Here is a 24,530-nt window from a genome sequence, read left to right on the forward strand (position 1 = left end):
TTTACTGTATACCGAGTTCTTCATACTTCGTGTGAAATAAATTAATTTTCATAACCCTTTGATGTATGACTTTTATTATCATTTTACTCATGAGAAAGCAGAAGCGCAGGGCATAAAGTAACTTACTAAGATCATCTGACAGATAGTAGATGTGGGGTATCTCGGTTCCGGAGACCGAGATTGTGCTCTCAGCCACTATGCCGCTTGCTTTAACAGTTTGGGGATGAAGAGAGAAACATGAGCAGCTCACGCTTAATTAGCATGTTGTCACCTCTAAGAGTTTGGAAATGAGTGCCTTTTTACAGACATCCAGATTAGGATGGTGCTGAAGAACTTACTTAAACTTTGGATTTAAGCTTTCTTTAAAATTGACTTCGAGCATTAGGTCTCTTAAATAGCTGTATAAAGTAGAATAAACTGCTAAGCCTCGAATAGCTTCAGCTTTTTCATCTTTGAAAGTGAGAATAACAGTAGTTACCTTTCTTGTTATGCATTCTTTTCCTCTCTGAGATGTTATACTAAGCTCTTTTAGTATTCTTTTCAAGACAAGAAGACCCGGCAGTTTTTTTCAGGGAATGCATCTGCTTTGTCTGGCTCACAAATGGACATGGTGTTGCTTTGATGGCAGGTGCTTTTTTGGGAAAGTCTCTGCTTACATGGTCAGTGAAAAGGCTGTGGTTTGCCTCCCAATCTCTGTGTTACGGGTTTTGTTTCAGAATGTTTGAAACCTTAAGAGGTATTGGGCAGTCTTATCTTTATGAATGTCTGATATTTCCCAAAATGTTGATTAACCTACCAGTATAGTCAGGTTGAAACTCGTTTATCTTTTTGTCTTTAAACTTCAACCGCAATAACATTGATATATAAAATCCAATTATTTTGCTTAAAAATATTTTTATTGCCTAATTCTTCTACACACTATGAATGCGTTTTTATTTTATTTCATGACTATATGAGATAGGCAATTTTATTTTCCTCCCTGTACAGAGGAGAAATATGAGGCTAAAGAGAATGGAAGTAATGGAGTGAGACTTGGAATATAGTCTGTCAGATTCCAGAGTCTGAGTGTTTAACTGTGAGGATAAATCACTTCTGGGTTTTGAGGTCTTAAAATTGTGTATTTAAGAATATACATTTAAAAATTAAAGAGGAAATATAGATTTATCGTCGTTACATTATGGAAAGCGGGACAAGAATTGTGTCACCCAGGTCTCCTGGGGAACTGAAAGTGGAAAGTCATTAAGACCCGAGGCAGTTGTGGCGCTGTTTCTTTCTGTCTTTGTGCCTACCCCTGTCTCTTGCATTTATTGTCTCCTCTGCATATTGTCTTCCTCCGTTTTCACCACCTGGCCCATCTTAACCACTCAGAAGTCAGTACCTTCAACACAGGTGTCTTTATCATCTTAAAAATCCAGAACCTTGGCCAAGTGACCTAACTTTGCATGGTCTGCTTTGTAGTTTCTTATGAGAAGAGTTCTGTCATCCTCGTCAGGCTCTGGATTGTCGCCTTCTTGGTCAAGTATCCGTCCTTTGATCACAGAGGGAGGAAGGGGTGACTGGATACGTTCAGGGATCTGTGCTAATGTTGGTGGCAGGAAAGAGGTATATGCTGAGCAGTGCTCCCAAATACCACATTTTATTAAAGCAGTATCATAAAAATAACTACGCAAGTATAGATACAAATGCAGTAAACATAACGTAAAAATAAAATGAACAGTAAAAAGTACTACAAAAATACAAATATAAAATTCAAAATAATATATATGTTATAGGTATAGGGAACTGAAATCAGTCTTTTAAAAGGTGACTTCCTTCCAGGTTATATAAAAGTCAAGAAAAGGCTGATGAACCGTTCTAAATTGAAGCAACGTATTCTCAAATGATTCATTTGGGGAAAAAAACTTTATTTTGCAACTTTTGAAAATATTCCAAAATGATAAAAAAAAAAAGAAAAAAGGTAACTTCCTGAAACTGCATATCTAATTTCTTTAATGGTACTAGAAAAATTTATATGAAAGAATCATATAGGTAACTGTTTTTGAAAAAAATAGTCAACAATCATTTATTTGTTGAGCATTCCTTTTATTGTCAATACCTGTAGTAGGTTTGCATAATTGGACATGCAATTACCAAGGAATGCTACATTATTTATTGTATATTATTTAAAGATTTAATTCATAGGATTTCAGATTCTGCTTTCAGATTTCTTAATTCAGAGATTTTAATGAATAAGAAGTATTTATCATTTGCTCATGCATTTTCAGTTAGTGGTAACTTTTAAAAATTTCTCTCCTAGCCTTCCTCATTTCTAAAGTAGTTTTCAGAAGTTCCCTTGTGGTACAGAGGGATAAAGATTTGGTGTTGCTGCACAACTACGGTGCGGGTTGGGAACTTCCACATGCCCGGGTGTGGCCACATATATAAACAACACTTCAGTTTTCTGTGAAATTATAGAAAAGTCTAAACAGACCTGTCTGCTCCTCTGTAGGATACTGGGAAGAGTGTTTAATGGAAGCTGATGTATTGTATTGTAGTGTATTTGGTTTAAATATTTTCCAACTTAGTTTCAACATAAAGTAATTCTAATTATAGTGCTTTCTCGTCATATTGAATGATCAAAATATTGAAGATAAATGAAATATAGAATATAATTTTATATTATATGAACATACTTTTGTGTTATCTTGGGGGTCGTGTTTTAAAATATATGTATAGGAGTTCCTGTCCTGGCGCAGTGGAAATGAATCCGACTAGGAACCATGAAGTTGTTTTGGGTTCGATCCCTGGCCTCACTCAGTGGGTTAAGGATCCGGTGTTGCATGAGCTGTGGTGTAGCTTGCAGACGCCAGTCGGATCTGGCTTTGCTGTGGCTGTGGTATAGGCCAGCAACTACAGCTCCGATTAGATCTCTAGCCTGGGAACTTCCATATGCTGTGGGTGCGGCCCTAAAAAGACAAAAAATAAAAGAAATAAATAAAATATATGTATATATTAATTTTTAAATGACAATTCCAGAGAAAATATGATTCAGTGTATTTATTCAGTTTTCACCCAACTTTCTCAGGAGCCAGATAGTTCTTTGATAGCAGGTGCACTGTAGATACCTTTATAAGCTTTTTGAAAAATGGCATTTTTGATATCTTAATTATGTTGTGAAGCATACATTTTGATTGGATGTATAAACACTCAGTCTAGGCTTTCTAAAATAGTTCATAGCTAGAATGGCCTCTCTGGTTTATATATAGTATTAGCTTTATTTTCTGAAATATATTGATCATAAAGCCACAAAACTGCTTCAGTGTTCTTTGTGTTCATATGGTGAAAAGCTTTCCTAGGACATTCTTTTTTTTAATGTATCACATAAATGAAACAGTTGCCATTTGTTCCAACTGACTGGACCATTTCCAAGAGAGACTTCCTCTCTGTTCTGTCAATCATCATGTTTTTCAGTCTAGGATTTCTGTCTAGCTCTTGGATTTCTTCCAAGATGGGGGCATTTTCTGAGCAGCTCAGTGGCAGTGATTTTTCCAGGTATATCTGTAAGATTCTGAAACTATCAGTGAGGAAGAGGAGCGATGGGCAGAAATAGGGAAACAGAAAATAGGAAATTGACAAGAAGAATGGAGACAGTGAGGCAGGTCCCTTTAAAAATAAGTTTAAAAAGGGCATTTAGAAAAAAAAAAAGAGTAAGGCCCTGTTTACTACAATAGAATATACAGGTGCTGGAGTACACCTTCAAGATTATTGCTTTCCAAATTACCTATGGTGAGGGACCGGCTTTTTCATTTCGAATTCATTTTGGATAGGGCCTACACAGCAAGTACATTTGCAACATCCTTGGATCAGATTCTTTGTCTAATTGCTCTAAAGGTTTCTGAGCTCTGAAATGTCTCCATTTCTATGTATATCAGTTTGGTAACTGACACTAGTCTGTTGATCACATGTGGCGTAGTGGTTTTCCGAAAACTTTGTTTCTTCATTTTGTACCTAAGGTTATTTAGCTCAGAGAAGTGAAATGGTTTTCTTTATATTATACAGCTATTCAGTTTTTCTTTTTCAATAGAGAATAGCTCTACTCGAAGCAAAATCTGGTCTTTTGTCTGAGGGTGAGTTCATTGTCAGTATATACAAGTCAGAAGAATACGCTTTTAGGATTTAGGGCTGTAAGAAATTTCCACTTTCTGAATTATGGATTTCTGAAATCGCTTTTGTAGGCTCTTTTAATTTTGGAATAAAGAAACACCAATGAAAATACCATGTAAAGTAATATAAAAACAAAAATCAGAAATATTGAGGTAGAAAAAACATAATAATTAAAAAACACTATTTTTTTCATATAATTAGTAATAGATTTATATGAGGAAAGCATCAAGCGATAAGTCCTGAAAGTTTGTAAGGGACAGGATTGGGAAATGGTATGTAATTCATAAGCAGTTTGCTTTTTATTTGATAGATATTGGGGAGCAATTGAAGACTTTTATATCATGAAGTAATGTGGAATAGGTTGGTTTTTAGCAAAGAAAATTTTAGTGTTTTCTCTCTTTATATATTTTAAAGTAAGGTTATCAGAGGATCTACTTCATCTTTGTACAACACTGGTTCTAAACACTGTAATCAATTGTCTTTCAACTATATGACTTCAAAGGCAGGAGAACAGAAATATGGTACAATAATTGAGTTTAGTAGTTGTGTTCTGAAATACTTCTATCACTAAAGTATTTGGTAAAATGTATAATATTGAAGCAGTATGTTATACTGTTGAGAATAACTAAACTGCTTGGGTTGGAATCTCAGCTCTGATGTTCATTATTTTTTCAACTTTGGGCAAATTAATTAGCCACTTCGGGCCTTGGTTTTCTCATCTGTAAAATGACAGTACATAATACTTTCCTTATATAACTGTCATGAAGTTGAATAACTATCTGTATGTTTGTGTGTGGGGAGATATGACATGTTTGTTATATAACATAATAGTACCTGGTAGGAGTTCCCGTTGTGGTGCAATGGAAATGAATCCAACTGGGAACCATGAGGTTGCGGGTTTGATCTCTGGCCTTGCTCAGTGGGTTAAAGGTGCGGCGTTGCGTGAGCTGTGGTGTAGGTCACAGACACGGCTTGGATCTGGCGTTGCTGTGGCTCTGGCATAGGCTGTAACTCCGATTGGACCCCTAGCCTGGGAACCTGCATGTGCCGTGGGTGTGGCCCTAAAAAAGACAAAAGACAAAAAAAAAAAAAAAAAAAGAATAGTACCTGGTAAATAAGTACTTTTACTACTGCTGCTATTGTTATGGTTAGAAGACATCTCATTAAATAAATTTTATAAACATTTAAGAATAATGCATAAAATACTGGAGTTCTCTTGTGGCACAGTGGGTTAAGGATCCAGCATTGTCACTGCAGTGGCCCGAGTCACTGCTGTTGTGTGGGTTCGGGAACTTCACACGCTGAGGGTGCAGCCAAAAATACAAAACTATAAACAAACAAATAAAAAGGATAACGTATAAAATACCAAAAATGTACCGGTTATTATCTGAAAATTACCAACCACGGGATTTCAAATTTTATTTATTTTTTTGTTTATGTTTGGTTTTGTTTGTTTAAAAAAGTAGTGAATTTAAGTATATTTGATGTTTTCTCTTTTATAGTTCATCAGAGAAGATATGAAATACAAAGATGCTACTAATAAACACAGCCATCTACACAGAGAAGATAAGCACATAACTGTTGAGGATTTATGGAACGATGGAAAACATCGGAAGGTAAGACTGTCTTCGTGATCCAAGTCCCTCAGCTGCCTTTCTGCCCAGCTTATTGCCAGCTCACTGATTGTATATGATTTACTAAAAAAATCAAAGTAACATTTCTGTGAGGATATTTACATTTCAGTAAATAATTACTGAATTTTTGATTTTAAAACATAATTTTCATTTTTCTTGGGATTTATTAAGGGTCAGCTTATTTTAACAAATTTGACACCTTATACTAGAATAAATAAGATAATGCATGTCTGTGAGCTTAACATCCTAGAGCATTGTTTGATCTGTTAAATGAATTATTATAAAAGGTTTATTAAATAAGCATATGGGTCCCAAAGTTTTCTTTTTAGTTATAGAGGACAGTTCCTAAAGTCTTTGAGAAGGCACAGAACTTTTAAGCTTTTCCTTAAGTAAACCCTTCATGAAGTCTTTAATAGTTGCATGATAAAATTGTGTAATTTATATTTTACTCCTTTTTCTACTCTTAAGTCCTAAGCTGTCTTATGGACAGTAATTGTTTAGGGCAGGAAAAGTATGTGACCTAAAATGCTAGAAAGCCGCTTTAAAAAAAAAAAAATCTGTTAAGCTTTTTTTCCTTTTTTTTGGTAACAGAATCAACCTAAATGTTTTTTTTTCAATATTTCTATTTTTTAAATTATGTTGTAGCATATATATTTTTCTCTGCAAGTTTAGTTCTAAGCACTGTAATAATGTTGGACAGGTGAAATGAAATTATCAAAAGCTGGGACAGATTGCGAAGTAGGAATATGAAGAAATAATAAAATTTACTAGACTGTCAGTGGAAACATTTGGAAGTGGGGAAGGAAATACAGAAAACTATTCCATCAATATTCATTATTAATGTAGAAGAAGGTTTAAAGCTTATTTACATTTTTGTTTTCACTTTCTGAAAGAGGCATCTGATGAAAAATTCTCTGAAAGAAGAAAGAAGAAAAAAAAAAACACCACTGACCTCAGTGAAAGATACATAGACTTAAAAAGAAAATCTGCCTCCATTCCCTTTCCCCATACCATTTAAAAATAATATGAACTTGGTAGGAATAGGAATAAATGAGTATAAATTAATTTCATGGGGGAAAGTGCCAGAATGGTCAAAAACTCACTAAGACTTAAACTATTGATATGAGAGATCTCAGCAATATGTAGGTATTAGTAAAGGATTGGGAGATCTATTATGGAGTCTCTCGCCACTAGTATATTTTAGATTTGGGGTTTGTGATAAGTTGAATGGAGCCCACTTGTTTGAGTGAAGGAAAAAGATTTGACCACTTCTCACCACTGGTTGTGCTGTCACCCTGGGTGCAGCTCCCATCTCTTTCCAGGATAACTGCAGTAACTGTCTAATGGTCTCCCTGTGTATACTTGTGCTCTGCTGTAGTCTTGTTTTTCACTTAGCAGAGCAATCTATTTAAAATGTAAATCACATTTGTTCAATACTCTGTAATGGCTGAGAGTAAAAGCTGAAATCTTTACAGAGAGCTGCAAGGCTCTAAATGGTGTGCCCTCTCCTACACCCTCACTCTTGCTTTCTCTGTTAAGTCCGTCACTCACTGTGCCCTGTCCCAGGTGGACTCTCCGATATTCTGGAACTACTGGTTTTTTTTTTTATTTTTTTATTATTCAGCTGTTCTCTCCTGAGGCCTACCCTGATCACTATATATAAAATTGCAAACCACATATCCCCTGCCCCCACCTGTCCCTTATTTTTTGGGTGCTCTTGTTGATCCCTCTTACTCAGCTTTATGCTCCCCCCCCCCCATATCATGTATCACTTTCTAAGACATAATATCATTGTATTTGTTAAGTTTGACTCCCTTCTTACCCCTGCTGGAAAAAATGGAAGCCTCAAAGACGGGGGGAGAGGGGAAATCCTTTGTCTATTTTGTTTATTACTGTGTCCCAAATTTCAGGGGATTCTGTCTTCAAACACCATTTTGACTTCTCACTCTAATGAGTTTTGGGGGATCTTTTATGATCTATGAGAACGTTTGTTTGGTTTTAGCTTAAGCTTTTCAAGTTGAAGAGCCTTTTAAATCTCTTTTCCCCTAGGCTTTCACCTTAATTTTCTACCCTCTAAGATTTTACCATTATGGTAGTGAGAAGATTTCCCCCTAAGTCTTCAAAGAGTTGGTATAAATTAGCTGCTCTGTACTTTCTTTTTTTTTCAAACCCCAGTCTCTCACATAACCTTTCTAGAAGACCAGGGCTTGGGAGGAGTAGGCTTAGGGCTCCTACTGAAACAGCTGCCTGGGAGGGAAGAGAGGGGAGTTGAAATAAATCTCTATTAGAAGCTTTATAGTGACCTAGTTGATTTTATCAGTGTCATTTCTCGCAATTGATTTTACCATGTGACATTCTTTTTATTTATCAAAGTGCTCATGTAAAGGCAGGGCATTGTTGCTAGACCAGTGGGTTTTATTTTTATTTTTATTTATTTATTTGTTTTGGCCGCACCTGTGGCATGTTAGAGTCCCTGGGCCAGGGATTGAATCCCAGCTGCAGCCGTGACCTATGTTACAGCTGCTGCAATGCTAGATTCTTAACCCACTGTGACGGTCGGGGATCGAACCCACCCTGCCACAGAGACAATGCTGGATCCTTAACCCACTGTGCCACAGAAGGAACTATGACCGGTAGTTCTTAACTCACAGGCTTGACAAGCCCTAGTTTTCCTGGTGGTATCTCAGGGACAGGGCATGCTGAATGTGTAGAGTTCTTCTTTTATCTGGTATAATTTGTTTCTGTTTAAGATTTCTCTTGGGAAGCAAAAAATAATTCTTCTGAAAAGGTGTGGAGAGTGCTGATAATGAGATTAGAATGCAGTAATATGTGATTTAAGGTTGTTGAATATGAATACAAATACAAACACACGTGCACACACACTGAAATACACGCATACACACAGCTATACACATTTAAATCCTGGCCATTCTCTTTATGAACATTGAGGCATTTGGCACATTTTAAGATTCATTTAGAAAATGCAGTTCTTGTGTGATATAAATGAGTAGTATATCAAAAGTACCTGGCTTAATTCCTGGCAACACCTGATAGGCCCTTAGGAAGTGTTGACTTGCTTATCTTTGTAATCATGCCAAATGAACTAAAATGTTCAGCTCTATTTAAGGTTTTGTAAGTTTTTGATTTGGTCTCATAATCTTCATCAACAAAATGAATTGATGTATTAGGCGAAATCCTCACTGTTGTGGTATATATATAAGTCTCTGGAGGATGAAATGTACCTAAGATCTTTATGGGATGTTGTCAGTGGGGTTAAAATAAAATTGCGTTCCTCATGATCCTCATCTCGTATAAAAGATTTCAACCTGACCAGAATGTACACTTTTGTGTGTGTGGGTAGAGAATGCTTGGGTAGTTGGCACATGGCAACAGTCCAATGCAAATGAAAGCCATTTAAAAAACTAGTTTTATGTTTCAGACAAATTTTGATAAACCTACATCAGATATTAGAATTATTGAATGCAGCAGTTAAATAGTAGCCAGATACCTAATGAAGGAAAATAAAGGTAGAAAATTATTGGTTATGTATAAGATCTAAGGACCATAGTAGATAAAAAATCTGATTAAGTAGTGTAATGTTTTTAAAAATAACTCATTGGGTTAAATAGCTATTATAACATGTGACAGCCATGAGGTAATCTTTCCATCCTGTTCAGAACGGGTCTTATCTTACCTAAGGTCACTGTGTAATTTTGGGCTTTACAAATTGAATAGACATTTGGAAAATTTGCAGAAGCTTTATTATTGTTATTGTTTTTCTGAGTAGAAATTCAAATGATCTTTAATTGTCTGAGAGAATTAAAGATGTAGGCATTTAATAATGATTGTTTGCACTGTGTATAAAACCCAGCTGGAGAGAAATGACCAAGAGTGTTTTTTCTGTTTAGGAAAGCAAGAATGTAAATGTTAAATAAGGGGAAATATGAAAGAAAAGAATTCCGGGCAGTGACTGTTACATTTCTAAAAGTGAGGATTATAACTGTTTCCTTTATATAGATTCTTTTTTTGTTTGTCTGTTTTTTGGCTTTTTAGGGCTACACTTGCGGCATATGGTTCCCAGGCTAGGGGTCAGATTGGAGCTGTAACTGCAGGCCTACGCCCCAGCCACAGCAACTCGGGATGCACGTCACGTCTGCCACCTACACCACAGCTCATGGCAACATTAGATCCTTAACCCACTGAACGAGGCCAGGGATCGAACCCAAGTCGTATGGATAGTAGTCGGGTTCGTTGACTGCTGAGCCATGATGGGAACTCCCTCCTTTATATGTATAGATTCTTGATATTCATAGGGATTTTCTTCTCGGTGTGAAAGTGTAGTGGATCTCTAAATACTGATAATATCTACCAGCTTTTTTATCTGTATGCTGTTGGTTACAGTGAGACAAATGAAAAAAATGTAAAAGGATCAGTGCACACCCATTGTTTGGCTTTATCAGAAGAGTGACGCCAAATGTAGAGCTTGTGGATGGCATTATCTTCGTGGCATCCATCAACATAATACTTATTTGAATGTTTATGGTATGCATAGTAGTCACTATGGAAGGATACACCTAAAAGATAAGGCCCTTCTCTTCCAGGATCTTGACAGTGTTGTTAGATGTAACCAGATGAGATATTAAATAACAATACAAGAGGGTTTGATCAGACTCTGCTAAGTGGTTCTGTTAGGGGAGTTGAAGAAAACGGACAGGTTTAGTATGGGGACGTCTGCATCAGGAAGGTGACTTTCAGCAAAACTTTGAAAGAAATAAAATTTTCTTAGAAGTGAGAAAGAGAAGGACATACAGACAGGTTAGCACAGTAAAACGAGTAAATGAATAGGTGTAATTCCAGGTGTTAGTCCCGAATCCCTCAAAGAAGCACAATTTAGAAGTCGAAATTATATTTTTTATTGTATGAGTTAAGAAGAAATCACTGTTTTAGTATTTGTCTTTTGCTTTTATAGGGCTTAACCTTTTTGCCATCTGTTAGATAGGAGTAAAGGTTGTCTACCACAGGAAAGCGCTGAGGTCGAAGTGAATGTGTACATGTGACGGGCTTAGAACAGGGCCTAGCACATAGCAAGTGCTCCGTGACTATCCCTTGTTAGCTGTTTTTGTAAGAAAACTGTGAACTCGGCCCATGTGGGGGACGTTGGAGACGGATGTTGCTGAGTAGAGGAATGGTAGAAAATGGGGTTAGTCAGAGAGGGAAACTGGACTAAGGAGCCTTGATGTTTAAGTCTGATGAGCTGTTTTAAGAGTGACATGTGAGATTCCACTGATAAACCAGTGCGTACCAAAGAGTGGTGGTTGCCTGGAGCATTGTATTAAGGATGCTTGATCTGTGTCTGGCCTCAATAGCAAAGAAGCACATTATTGCAGAAATTATTGGCTTGGCAATATGTACTGTGCGTGTAGAAGGTGGTGGTGTGTAGTTTTGTCACCACTGCAGTCAATGTTAGGAGCTCTATTACAGTTTCTTGTTTTGTTTTGTTTTTCTTTTGTTTGTTTGGTTTGGCCATGCCCACAGCATGTGGAAGTTCCCTGGCCAGGGACTGAATCCTTTCTACAGCAGTAACCAAAGCCACTGGGATGACAACACCAGATCCTTAACCTGCTACACCACAAGGGAACTCCTACAGCTTCTTGTTTTAGAAAGCCATATAATATGGAAGAGTTATAAGGGGATGATTTCACTGTAGGCAAGAATACCAGCTTTGAATTTAACGTAATGTGGATTTGAATGGGAAGAATGAAAATACACAGATACTGAATATACACAGATGGAGAATATGTTTTCTGTCCTCCACCTGCCTACGGTCTGTTCTTGGAGAAAGGTCTGTTGACAGGTATTAAACAATACGGGACTATCTGTAATTGAGATAGTCAAAGGCATTGTGGGACAAGAGAAAAAGAAGTATGTTGGTCTGCCTACAGGAGTCAGGTAAGGCCAGAGGAGTTATTAGTGGCATTTAAAGGGACACTTACTTTTCTTTTCCTTTTTTTTGTCTTTTTAGGGCCACACCCTCAGCATGTGGAAGTTCCCAGACTAGGGGTTGAATTGGAGCTGTAGCCGCTGGCCTACACCACAGCTCATGGCAACGCCTGATCCTTAACCCACTGAGTGAGGCCAGGGATCGAACCTGCGTCCTCATGGATACTAGACAGATTCATTTCTGCTGAGCCACGATGGGAGCTCCGGGACACTTACTTTTCATCTTTTGTTACCCCTCCACTGGGAGGCAGTGTGCTGAATTAATAGCTTTCGGATATTTGTAATTATGTTAAAAACAAAAGGCTTAATGTGCTTCAGATGCTTGTGCTGTTTTATTAACTCAGGGTGGGTTTGTTTTTTTTTTTTTAAACACTTTTCAACCATTATACATTACTTTTAGTTCTAGGAGAAGTTGTTGTGAGCCATCTATAGAGGTACTAGGTTTTCTTTTTTTTTTTTTTTTTTTGTCTTTTTTGCCTTTTTCCAGGGCCGCTCCCGCGGCATATGGAGGTTCCCAGGCTAGGGGTCCAATCGGAGCTGTAGCTGCCAGCCTACGCCAGAGCCACAGCAACGCGGGATCCGAGCCGCATCTGCAGCCTACACACAGCTCACGGCAACGCCGGATCGTCAACCCACTGAGCAAGGGCAGGGACGGAACTCGCAACCTCACGGTTTCTAGTCGGATTCGTTAACCACTGCGCCACGATGGGAACTCTAGGTACTAGGTTTTCATTGTCCACAGAAAGTAGTTTAGACGAGAGAAGACCTGTTTTTGAGGTAGAGTCTAGTTTCATAATTACAAATGTCATTATTTGCATGGCTAACAAAAGTCTTTTGCAGTCAGAGTTTCTATTTTGTTGAGAATAGGTGACACAAATGTATTATTTTATTCTATCAACCAACTTTTAAATATTAACATGGGTTTTTTCTGTAAGAATGGCATAAATATTCCTTGATCAATTTTAAATTACTTGATCAATTTGCAGAACACTCTTTTGTATCGATCAGAATTGATTTTTATACTTTGTATAAGTGCGTTCTTTAATAATAATAATACAGTTTTCTTTTTATTATGTAATAATCCAAGTCACTTTAGGGCACTCACAGTAAATTGCTAATCTTTCTTAATCTCATCCTGTGAAAGTATTTTGGTCTCTCTGTTCCCTCAATGTCAGCTCTCTTCATCAGGGCTAACTGTTTTGGTTTTTATTGTAGTAGTTGTCTTCTTTTCTCTCTTTTATTGTTGGCACTCTTCTTTTACTTCAGGATACTTGACTCTTGGAGACTTAGGGTCACGGCATGTACTGATTTGCTAAGATTAATTATGCCTTTTTCATCTGTGGAAGATACTTGACTTTGAGACAGCTGTCTTCCTGTATAGTTCTTTCTTGGTTTTGTTGTGAAATACAGACCACATCTGAGAGTAGGATGCAGGGATCAGCTACCTATTACATCTCTCTGTACTTTCGGCTCTAGAAAACTTGACAGTCTCTATTCTGTGTGAACACATGAGTTAGATATATTGTGAGCTTCATTTTTTTCCTCAAATAAGAAACTTTTATGGATTAGTCATATGGTGAAGCTTTTCTTATAATTTAAGGAAGTACTATTCTAAAATTGATTGTGAATTTGCCTTATTATGGTTTTCTGTACACCTGAATTATTCTACATTTCTCCTCTGCTATGTTCACAGCCTCAAGGGATACCTCAAGTTTGGAGTACAGTAACAGAACCTTCCGCAGAAGGTAAAAATGAGGGCTGTCCACTTTTCACTGTTTGGACTATCTAGAAAACAGGAGGCTTTCCTGAGCCATCTTACTGTTCTTTCCCCCCTTAGCCCACCAACCAGGAGTCGGTTCCATATGTGTGTGTTAAAGTTTGCGTTACTCATCCTTGGTTTGGGCAGGGGTTGGGTAGGAGAGGCTCTGGTTCAAGTTCTGGTTATTAAAATATATGTTATTGCAGGCGATTCACTATGTCAAATTCTACTTTAGGTGGAACAAATACTTTGTTTCTGCTCTTTTGGATGAGGAACTTGTTCATTGATAATAGTATTTTCCTTTTTAAAGGCGGTCAGTTTTACAGAAATCTTTCAAATAAGTCGTATGCGTCCTTGGGTTTTTTTTTTTTTTTTAATTCCATTGAATATTACTTAGCAGTTTAGAAGCAATGAAAATACAATGAAATACAATGAAAATAAAAGATTTTCAATAATACAGTGAAAATAAAGATTTCAAAGATATTCTAGATATCCATTTCAATTTGAATATGAACATGACTTATTTATAAAATTCTAAACATTTCTATAATTCTGGAACAAGTGTATATACTTGTATGTTATATTACATATATAAATATGTCTCAGAGGGAATGTATGATAAAAAATAAATCACATGCCATTGTATATATGTCTTTATACTTAAAAATCTTTTCACTCTGTGGATAGTTACTTTATTCAGATAGAGTACTAACTACAAATAATCTTCATTTTGTAGCCTTCTTATCTAGCTAAGGCGCTCTTCAAGGATTAAGCATTAAAAGGTCCTTAATAAGCATTCTTCTAACATTTAGCGAGTCTTCTATTTCTCTTTGCATCGGTGTGATTTCTTCCAAGGTGTTGAAGTTGGTGGGTCATTTAGATACTTTTCAGGGTGTTTAAAATCAGCTGCTTACTTAAGTTATTAGTTTAAAATTAAGAGTCTAGATCCGTCTGACAAAAGAAAACAGCAAATGTAAGTTGCACTGAAGGGAATTTTTTTTACTTCCATCATCAGTTGTCTTTCCTGACCATGTAATCAGCTAAAAAAAGTATAAAACAGGTGTTTATCACTAGGAACTTATGCTACTTAAGGGCTCTGTTCTAAAACAATTAGTGATAGGGAGTTATGATTCACTTCCTAGTTAGAGTCCTAAGAGTTAAGAGCTCACTAAGAAAAGGAAAGAGAATAGTCCCTGGGGCATAATGCGAATAAGACCAAAGCAAAGGATTAGCTACTGAAGTCAATAGCAGCCATCAAAGACGTGGGAGGTGAGTCAGGAAGGTACAGTTTCTTGAAAGTCTATAGGGGAGGGTTTTCAGGAAGTGACGGATGGTTGTGTAGTTGCAGGCATAGCACACCACATTGCAGAGTACCTGCTGAGAGCCCTCCTGAAGAATGGGGTTTTTTTTTTAGGTCTGTGTAATAAGAATAGTTTACTCCTGAGTTGATGATTTGTGCATATCTCGTGAACCCTGTCACTGATTTTGTTTCCCTTCTTTGCTTTTTGTAGCTGTTATTAAGGTTCTTTTGTTTCGTTTTGTTTTGGTTTTTTTGGTGCATGCTCTTAGTTTCATTTTATTTCTCTGGTTCATTCACATCCTTCATGTTTTATGCTCTTTATATTATATGAATCTTTGTAAGTAATTTCCTCTCTTTCAACCTCTCTCTCTCTTTCTTACTCTCACTGAGGAACAGAGGGAGGAGAGATGACAAGTGGCCAGTAGTGCTGATATGGAGTAATATGATGTATTAGAAAAAGGCCATTAGATATGGCAAGAAGAAAATCATTAATGTACAAGAAATCAGTTTAAGCATTGGTATGGTGAACTGACTCCCATATCCACACAAAATAAATCTTAAAAAAAGATTTAAGTTTAAAACAAAACAAAAGAAAAATGGAGCTCCTGTCATGGCTCAGCGGAAATGAATCTGATGAGCATCCATGAGGATGCAGGTTCCATTCCTGGCCTAACTCAGTGGGTTAAGGATCCGGCATTGCTGTGAGCTGTGGTGTAGCTTGCAGACGTCAGCGGCTACAGCTCCAATTCGACCCCTAGCCTGGGAACCTCCATATGCCATGATTGTGGCCCTAAAAATACAAACAACAAAAACCAAAAAAATAAAATAAAAACTAAGATTTAAGTTGAGTCAGCTTAAATAAATGCTCATCAACAGATAAATGAATAAACAAAATGTAGTGTACACTGGAATATTATTCAGCCTTAAAAAGTAAGGAAATTCTAACATGTATTTCAATATGGATGGACCTTGAAGACCTTGTGCTAAGTGAAATGAGCCAGTCACAGCAAGGCAAATACAGTATGATTCTACTTAGATGAGATGCCTCGTGTAGTCAGAATCATAGAAACAGAAAACAGAAAAGTGGTTGCAGGGACGAGGGTGGGGTAGAGGTAGGGAAATGAGTTACTGGTTAACGGGTATAGATTCAGTTTTACAAGATAGAAAGAGTTCTGGAGTTGGATGGTGGTGATGGTTACACAACAGTATGCATACTTAATACCGTTGAACTATACACTTAAAAATGGTTAAGATGGTAAATTTTAAATTTTATGTTATGTGTATTTTACCACAATAAAAATGATTTAAGAGAGTGAGAAGATATGAAATAGATACAGTGGGTAACCCCCTATTTAAGGCATAGGCAAGAAAATGGAGGAAATTCGATGGTGGTTACAAATGGGTAGTAAGATCTAGTAAAAGGTTTTCTGAAGAACTGGTACGTCTGATTATTCTTAAAGAAAAAGGGAACTACTCTGCTGACATTTTAAAAAGTTGAATATTTAAAATTTTCAATTCTGCAAAGATTTTGTTCAGAAAGTACTACCATTGTGCATAAGAGTTGGGATTGCACCTTCTTACATCTTAGTGTAATAAATGTCAGTATTTATTTTCTTTATGGATAATTATGTTGGTTTAAGGATTGAAAAGATATGGTTAGGTTAATAAAAAAATGACTTTAAGCTAAGACAGGCAAGACACTGGTTGACAGAATAATTCTTCATTGCTAGATGGCACTGTCTCTAGCCATTTTCAGATCCTTCGTAGAATTTGCTTCCCATGAAAAATTTGAGTGACGGTTCTTTTAAAACAATGTCTTGAACTTTCTGGAAGGGAGTGGAGGGGGCTTGAAAAGGGGGAAATGGGAGGGTGAGTAATTAGAGAGGGGAGGCCCAAGACATTTCTTACCTTATAAATATGGTTATTTGTTGATTTGGTTTCTGAATTATATATTGTAAGAGTGTAGAATTTCTAACATCCTTATTTTCCATGTTTTGACCAGTATCAAATATTTTGTGGCAGAATTTTAATGATAGTGCTACAACTCTACTACAATGAATAATAATAGGTTTCTGTGTGCTAGCTGCATACCCACTGATCCAGAGCCTGTGACCTTAGCAAAGGTAAGCATATCTCAGATTGCAGTGTGAGATAGCTGAAGATTGATCTGCTTTGGCAGTTGTTAAATTTCTCTCATCTGTTTTTCACGAGCATGCTCAATTGCATGAATCTGACCATGACATTAGACTGCACTCTCTTTTACATGTGTAATTGGAAGCTTTTGAAAAAGGGAAGGTTACCTTTTAAATTACTGGGTATATGCTTTAGGATTATGTCTAGATTCTTGGAGTGGATTTCAGGAATGCCCCCGAAAGTAATCACTCTAGTTTCTAATGGAACCTGCACTATATTAAGTACTGGAGGCTGAATTGATCACAAACTAAACGCTTAATAAATTCCTCTGCATAACTGGTTGTTCATCATGCTTTGTTGGTTGGCTTAAAATTACAGTATACTATGTCTTCTTTTTTACTACAGAGCTTTGCTTAAAGTTTGAGCAGTTTCTCTGCTTTAGGAAATCTTTTTAGGGGCAGAAGATAAAGAGAGACTCAGAAACCTCAAGAAATGGGAAATTTTTTGTAAGAATACTCTATCATCAATGGTTTTATTAATTGCAGGTGACAAAAGTCAGACTCACTTGCTCTATTCATTCATTAAGTCATCAAAAATTATCTAGTTCTTCCTGGAGACTGGCATTATTCAGGGTTTTGAGGATAGAGTGTTGAGCAAAAGAGATACACTGCCTTGATGAAGTTATCGCTCTTTAGGAAGACAGATACTGAACAAGTTTGCATGTGTGGATGTAGATATATACACACTCGCGGACTACTGGAACAGATACGTGGTAACGATAAAAGTAAAGCAGGATGATACGTAGCAGTGATCAGGTAGGTTGGGGGCTGTTTAATGTATTCAGGGAAGAACTCCCAGAGGAGTGATATTTGGTTATAGACCTGAGTGGTGAGAGAGAATGAGTTACAGGAAAGTCTGAGTATATTTCAGGTTTGGAGATCATCCTGGCTAAGACTCTGAGACTGGAATGACCACACTATCGAGGGGACTGTACGAAGGCTAGCAGGTCTTGAAGGATGGGGAGAGTAGTAGGAGACAAAGTCAGTGAGATAAACAGGGGCCAGATCCCGTAAGACCTTGCAAGGCCTCACAAAGCGTTTGGGGTTTATTTTAAGTACGATGTAAGCATGCTGCAAGTGCTGCTCCATTTACAAGTTCTCAGAAGAGTAGTGATGTGTGGTCTCTCTTTTGAAAGGACTGTGTAGTTACTGTGTGGATATTAGACTCTGGAGAAGCGGGGCCTGAGTAGAAGTGAAAGGCCTGCAGAGGCTCTTGCAGTGACCTGGTGAGAGGCAGAGAGCAGAGAGGTCTGATCTGTGATACAGTTCAAACGAATAGCTGCCAGGATTTGCTGTTGGGTTGGATTTAGGAAGTTGATGGGGGTGGGCACAGGAATTAAAGATGGAACCCAGGTGTTATTTACTGCAGTTAAAATTCTTGGAGATAGAGGCAGTGAAGGGGAAAAAGTCGAAAAAGACTCGGGGGACCAATAATGGGGAAAAAAAGGTTGAGAAACATGGAGCTCATGATGCAAAGAAGTGAAGGACTGAATGCTGAGAGGTCATGAAGCAGAGAAGGATCCAGAAAAGAAGAAAGAGAAGAAAAGACCAGTGAGGTATAAAGGGAACCTGGAGAGTCTGGGGTGCTGAAGTGTATGAAGGAGACGTCTTTAAAAAGGGCTTAGTCACTGTCACAGGCTCCAGAAGTTCAACTAAAATCATGACAGCGACCTGACCTTTGGGTTGGCAAAGTAGGTTAAGCTTGTTGATGGTCTTGACAAAGCACTTGCACTGTAGTGGTGGAAATGAAAGTCTGATTGGAGTGGATTAAGGAAGTGAGGGCAGCAAATATTGTTGACTTTCAAAGGAAGAAGAAAAGTGGGACTATGACACTTGAAGATAGGTATGATGGAGGGAAGTGTTGTTTTTTTTTTTTAAAGATGGAAGATTTTAACTGTGTTTACATAGTAATGGAATGACCCAGTTGAGAAATAATTGATGCAGAAGAAAATCAACCTGTATTAATTAAAAACTATTTAACTCAAGGGAAGTGTAGGTATATAGGCAGGGGCTTAATCCACTCTGGTTATCTGTATTTCTTTCTCCATTTCTCTCTTGATTTTAATTTTGTTTTCTCCTACTGCATTTCCTAGAAGCTAATAACTCTATGGTTGCTAGCAGTTTAGACTTAACCTTTTCCCAAGATCATGACCAAAGAAAAATAGGAGTCTTTCCTGCCTTATTCTAGTTAGAAAACTTTCAGGAAGTAACGGCTTAGGTCATGTGGCCATCCCATAGACCCATCAATGTGACTTCCAGGGTATGTCCTATGATTATTTTCTTCTCTCACCCCTTCTCCCCGAGTAATCGTGGGTCTTTTCCCAGAAGACGACAGAGAGGGAGCTCCCTTCGTGGCTCAGCAGTTAACAAACTTGACTAGGATCCACTGAAGATGCAGGTTTGATTCCTGGCCTTGCTCAGTGGGTTAAGGGTGCAGTGTTGCCACAAGCTGTGGTGTAGGTCACAGACGTGGCTCAGATCCCGTGTTGCTGTGGCTGTGGGGTAGGCTGGCAGCTGCAGCTCCAGTTAGACCCCTAACCTCCATATGCCACAGGTGCAGCCCTAAAAAGCAAAAAAAAAAAAAAAAAAAAAAAAAAAAAGAGAGAGAAAGATGACAGAGAGAAAAGGGGGGTACCTAAGTGACAAACAGCTCCAACAGATTGATGAGCAAGAGAAACTAGACTTTGACAACAGTAGGTGGAAGGAAAGCTTAAAAGTTTATTCTGGGTCTAGAAGTAGATGAGTGGGGTCTGGCTGCATGGGTCACAGGCTGTAAAATACACCTGTTCTTTCAGAAAATTTGGTATGTTCTTGATACTTTCAATCCAAAACATTTGAACTATAATCGGAGTTTCTCATAGGCCTCTTTTGGGTTTCCCTCTGATTTTATAAGAGTGTATTATTTCCCAAATACAGATGCTTTATTATATCCCATTTTGATATTTTAATTAAATGAGCTTATGTAACTCTCAACCCTGGACACTATATCAGTAAATTTTGCTCCATCTCTATGCTTTCCAAATATCTTCCTTTCTACTACAGATTTTCACTGTTGCACAGCTCTTTTTAATTTTATTTTATTTTATTGGCCACACACTTGGCATATGGAAGTACCTAGGCCAGTACCCGAGCCGCTGCAGTGACACTGTCAGGTATTTAACCCACTGTGCCACAAGGGAACTCCCGCACAGCTCTTTTTCCTTTGACAAGGTGAAGCCTGACTAGGATCACTAGACATGTCTATACTGTGCAAGAGGAAACATAGGTGTTTTAAAAAGCATCGTTGAAGGATCAGAGACATGAATTTAAGATGGCCAAAACCAGGTGCTGTCCATTCTGAGTTAGTTGGGAAATGTTGAGAAAGTGACACCCTCCAAATATGTGTAAACTTAGAATATGTGTTTCTTGGCACATGACCTAAACACGCCCAAAAGGCAAATAGTGTTGCACTTCTAAGTGATATCTAAGAATATCAACTACTGTTCCTGACTGCTTTGCTCTAAAGAGCTTAAGAATGTGGAAGGTTTTTTGCAGTGCTGAGTCTTATGATGTCCTAGAGTTCCTATCATTTGAGTTACTGAAGAATTTTTGCCAAGTGAGGTCTTCTCAGTCGAGAAAAAGAACATATATAACGTTAGAGAGTAAATGAGTATAAAGTTTATAAGTGTATCCACAGAATTGTCTAGGAAGATATGCCTTTATGAAATTACAAAAAATTATTAAATTATAAGTAGTTATAGGTAATATCTTGCTATTATCAAGTTTAGGGAAAGCAGTACTTTTTTGAGTTTGAGGTTATTATAAGAAATGCAAATTTTGTTTTGTTTACAGTGCTGTCTTCATTTTCCTTATTTTTTGGTGAAAAATTTTAATAGTATATTTTAAATTAATTTGATGTCATTGTGATTATCTTTTTTATAGCAATAGGAATCAAGGAGCATAATTATCTGATATACCAAATTGGTGTGACATTTTTACTAGTAGTGTTTGTGTAGACTGGAGGCATGTATAAACTACAAATAGTATGTAATGTAAGAATTCACTTGTTCTTCGGGTAAATTGGTTATGCAGTACTTAGAGGTCCCTTCTGTGAGTGATGCTTTGTCAACACATTCATTACAGTGAATAATCATTACTTCCTAGATAATAAAGTGTTCTGTTTGCATAGAATATCAATTATGCAAGGGCAGTTTATAATTTAAGAACTCCGAATTTAATTATTTGGTAATCACTTGTTGGTTTGTCTCCAACGCTTTTTCACCAAAGTGAGAAGAATTACTTTCTTCCCCATTGACAAATCTGGGGCCTGAAAAAAAAAAGTTAAAAGAGGAAAGCATTTCCAGATCTGAGAAATAAGTCAGTTGCAAGAGAATAAAGAAATACAGATGGGAATTACTGAATAGACAATTAGAAAAGGCAAAAAAAAAAAAGAAGAAGAAGAAGAAAGAAACTAATTCCAGCTCTCCTTGTATAGTAGAAAAATAGTAAGGTTTAAATGTTTTAGTGTTTTGAACCAGTGTAATCATCATGTTTCTAAAAAAGACTACTTAAATTTCAAATTGTTCCTGAATGCAACCAAAATCAAGAGAACTGGTCTTCTTTAAAGTCTAGTTTTCAAATGTATCATAAATATTTTTGTAGTAGTTTATCAGTTTTTTGCTAAATAAACATCACAAGTACATACCAGAAGCTTTCCAATATTATGAATTTAGGATCTTACATCTTTTCAGCCTGGTGCTAAGCGAATATTACAGCAAGTAAACTTTTTTATGGATTTGGAGGCTCCGTAATCACTGAGGTCTGTCATGTTTTAGATGCTAATGTCTTGAGAATCTCCCAGGTACTGCTCTCCTTTCCTGGAGAGACAGAATCCTAAGGCAAGTGTGGAGCTTGATTGCCTGGTTTCAGGTCTTTGTATATAACTATTACTATACGGTTCCCTTGGACAAGTACCTTAATCTTGCTGTACTTAACTTTCCTTATTTGTAAAATGTAGGTAGTACCCACCTTAGAGGAATGTGTTGAGGATTAAAGAAGTTAAGAGAGAGAGCTTAGCACAATGTCTGACAGGTAATAAGGGCCTAGTGTTTGCTTTTATCAGTTAGTGTTAAAAGATTACCGTAATTTCTTGAAGAAAAACACCAACTGCAAACTAATAAAGCTGTTAGCAGTTATTAGAACTTTCTACCTACGTAATTGAAAAAGAAAGATTATTAATACAATTTTAAATTTCTTAACTGAAAGCGATTTCAAATTTAGTGAAAAGTTGCAGGACCAGAACGGAAGAACTCTTAGAGCTCCTTTGTCCAGAGACTCTCATTCCAGTTTTACCGTTTGTCTGAATAATGACCTTTATAGCCAAAGGATCCAAGAGTATCCATTATACCGGCTTTGTAGTCTGCTTTAATTTAGAATAATTCCATAGTATTTTGTGGACATGCATGTCTTTGGCCAGTGATTTTCAAAAGTGTCATTTTATAGATTGTCTTTAAATCAGGATGCGTTTGATGTTTTGACAGGATTAGGTTAGGTTATTTGGGGCTGGACTGTCACAGAAATGATTCTTTTCGTCACCTTCTTTTTAGTGGCACGGGTTTCTGTTTGCCTTGTGTAGTGTCACCTTTGGTCACTTGATTAAGGTAGTGTCTGCCCCATTTCTCTAACTGTCAAGTTACCCCCCCAATGGAATTGATATTTTTTTGAGGAGAGAAAGTTGAAGCCTATAAAATCCTATTCCACATATCTCTTTCACCCACTAGTTTTAGCCTTCATGGCGATTTCTTGTCTAAATTAATTGTTATTTCTGAGGGTGGGCAAATTGTAATTTTTCCAATGCCATCATTCCTTCCATTTATAAGTTGCATCCTACTGTAAGGAAGAAATTCAAACAGAGTGTATTTATCAATATTTTGTCCTTTGAAAATTGTCCTAGAAATTGGAGAAATGGTGAATCCCCAAATCTTATGACTCTTCTAAAGATTGATCTTCTGTGTTTATTCATTTATATCAGCATGGACTCATGGGTTCTAATTTTATTCAGTGGGTTTGTTACTGTCATTATTTTCATGTTTGATTTGTCCCCAAATATGGCTAGCGGGAAGCCTTTCACGTTGGCTTTTATGTTTTTTTATATATATGTCTCCATCATTTTTTGAGCCTTCCTTAATTCTGGTACAAAACAATGTTCCAGGCTTATTTTGTTATTTCTCAGCCCTGGAAACAACCATTTATCCAAGGAGTGCTGGTTCCTTTTAGTTAAGGTGGTATTTAGAAACCAAGATTTGCATACTAGGTGTTCTCATTGCCACTGAGGTATAGTTTCCAGGCCATCTCAATGGACAGAGTTAAGAAACACACGTGCCTATGTTTACTTCTCTCTGTATATTGAAAATCACAATTTCTCCGTGACACCTGACACCAGTTCACATGGATACCAGTCTAACACGACTGGGTTAATATGAGCCTAACTTCTTTCACTATTTGTGTCTCCTTTCACTGACCTTAAGAAAACCTTCACTCTGTTACTTCAGTATATTTTCTAATTTGCACAGTCCTGCTGTGCACATTTAGCCACTTGACACCGTTGTGCTCCCACCTCACTCAGGAGCCCGCCTTTTTGGGACCTCTGCCTTCACAGAGCCACCACCCTAGTGTTCCCATTGTCCTTATTTTGTAGACTTTCCCACCACTGGCCTATCTTGTCCTATGTGGAACTTTGCTACTGTTGGGCAATTTGAGAATAAAAAAAGGAACTTTGGAGAGAAGTCAAGTGAGCTGAGCACTCTATGGCAACATTGTGTTGAGTCCATCTTTAGGAATTTATTTTTTTTATTGAAGTACATTATTTTCATATTTCCTTCCTCACGTCACTCTAGCTGTTGACAAAAATCCCCTCTGAATAGGGAGGCTATTCAGTATTTTATTGTTTTAATCACTGTGTTTGTAGAGCTCAAAAAACAAGGGAACCTTTCCTAAAAGTTGTTTTGGCATTTGTAATAATGAGTTAAACCACTCCTCTATGTAGTAGGTGAAGCCTAAGTTGGAAAATGCTGTATACCAAGTAAATGCGTCTGTTAGTATTTGTGAACTATTAGAGTTTTAAATGCTAAATGCATTAGAAGAAGTCACATGTAGTTACAGATTGAACATATGTCCTGAGTAGAATTATCTCGAAAGTGCTTTTACTATTGGAATTGGTGATTGTTTCTATTCTAGAAGAAATAAGGGTTAATAGGTTTTGCATGTAGTGTCTCTTCTTACCTGGAGATGTGTGCCAACAAGCTGTGAAATTGAAATTTTCAATTTCACAAGCGGAAAAATTGAAAGCTCAATGTTTAGCTGGCCTTTGATTTAATACCCTTAAAAAAAAAAATCCAGGGTGTTTATTAACCAGGCTTTGTGTTCATTTTTTGTTGAACTCCCTCTGAAAGTCAGTACATTTTCTTTTTTCTTTTTGCCTCACCTGAGGCATGTGGAAGTTCTCGGGTCAGGGGTCAAACCTG

At 37.1% G+C, this 24,530-nt stretch overlaps 1 protein-coding gene across 1 annotated transcript in view; it reads left to right on the top strand.

Moving 5' to 3' along the window:
* STIM2 (stromal interaction molecule 2) overlaps positions 1-24,530 on the top strand; it is a 152,941-nt gene that overhangs the window by 88,895 nt on the left and 39,516 nt on the right. Inside the window, 2 exon segments of the mRNA XM_003128897.6 lie at positions 5,646-5,736; positions 5,739-5,759. Coding sequence (XP_003128945.5) covers positions 5,646-5,736; positions 5,739-5,759 — 112 coding nt within the window.

The sequence above is a fragment of the Sus scrofa genome, chromosome 8 (assembly GCF_000003025.6).
Source record: "Sus scrofa isolate TJ Tabasco breed Duroc chromosome 8, Sscrofa11.1, whole genome shotgun sequence".
Taxonomy (NCBI): Eukaryota; Metazoa; Chordata; class Mammalia; order Artiodactyla; family Suidae; genus Sus; species Sus scrofa.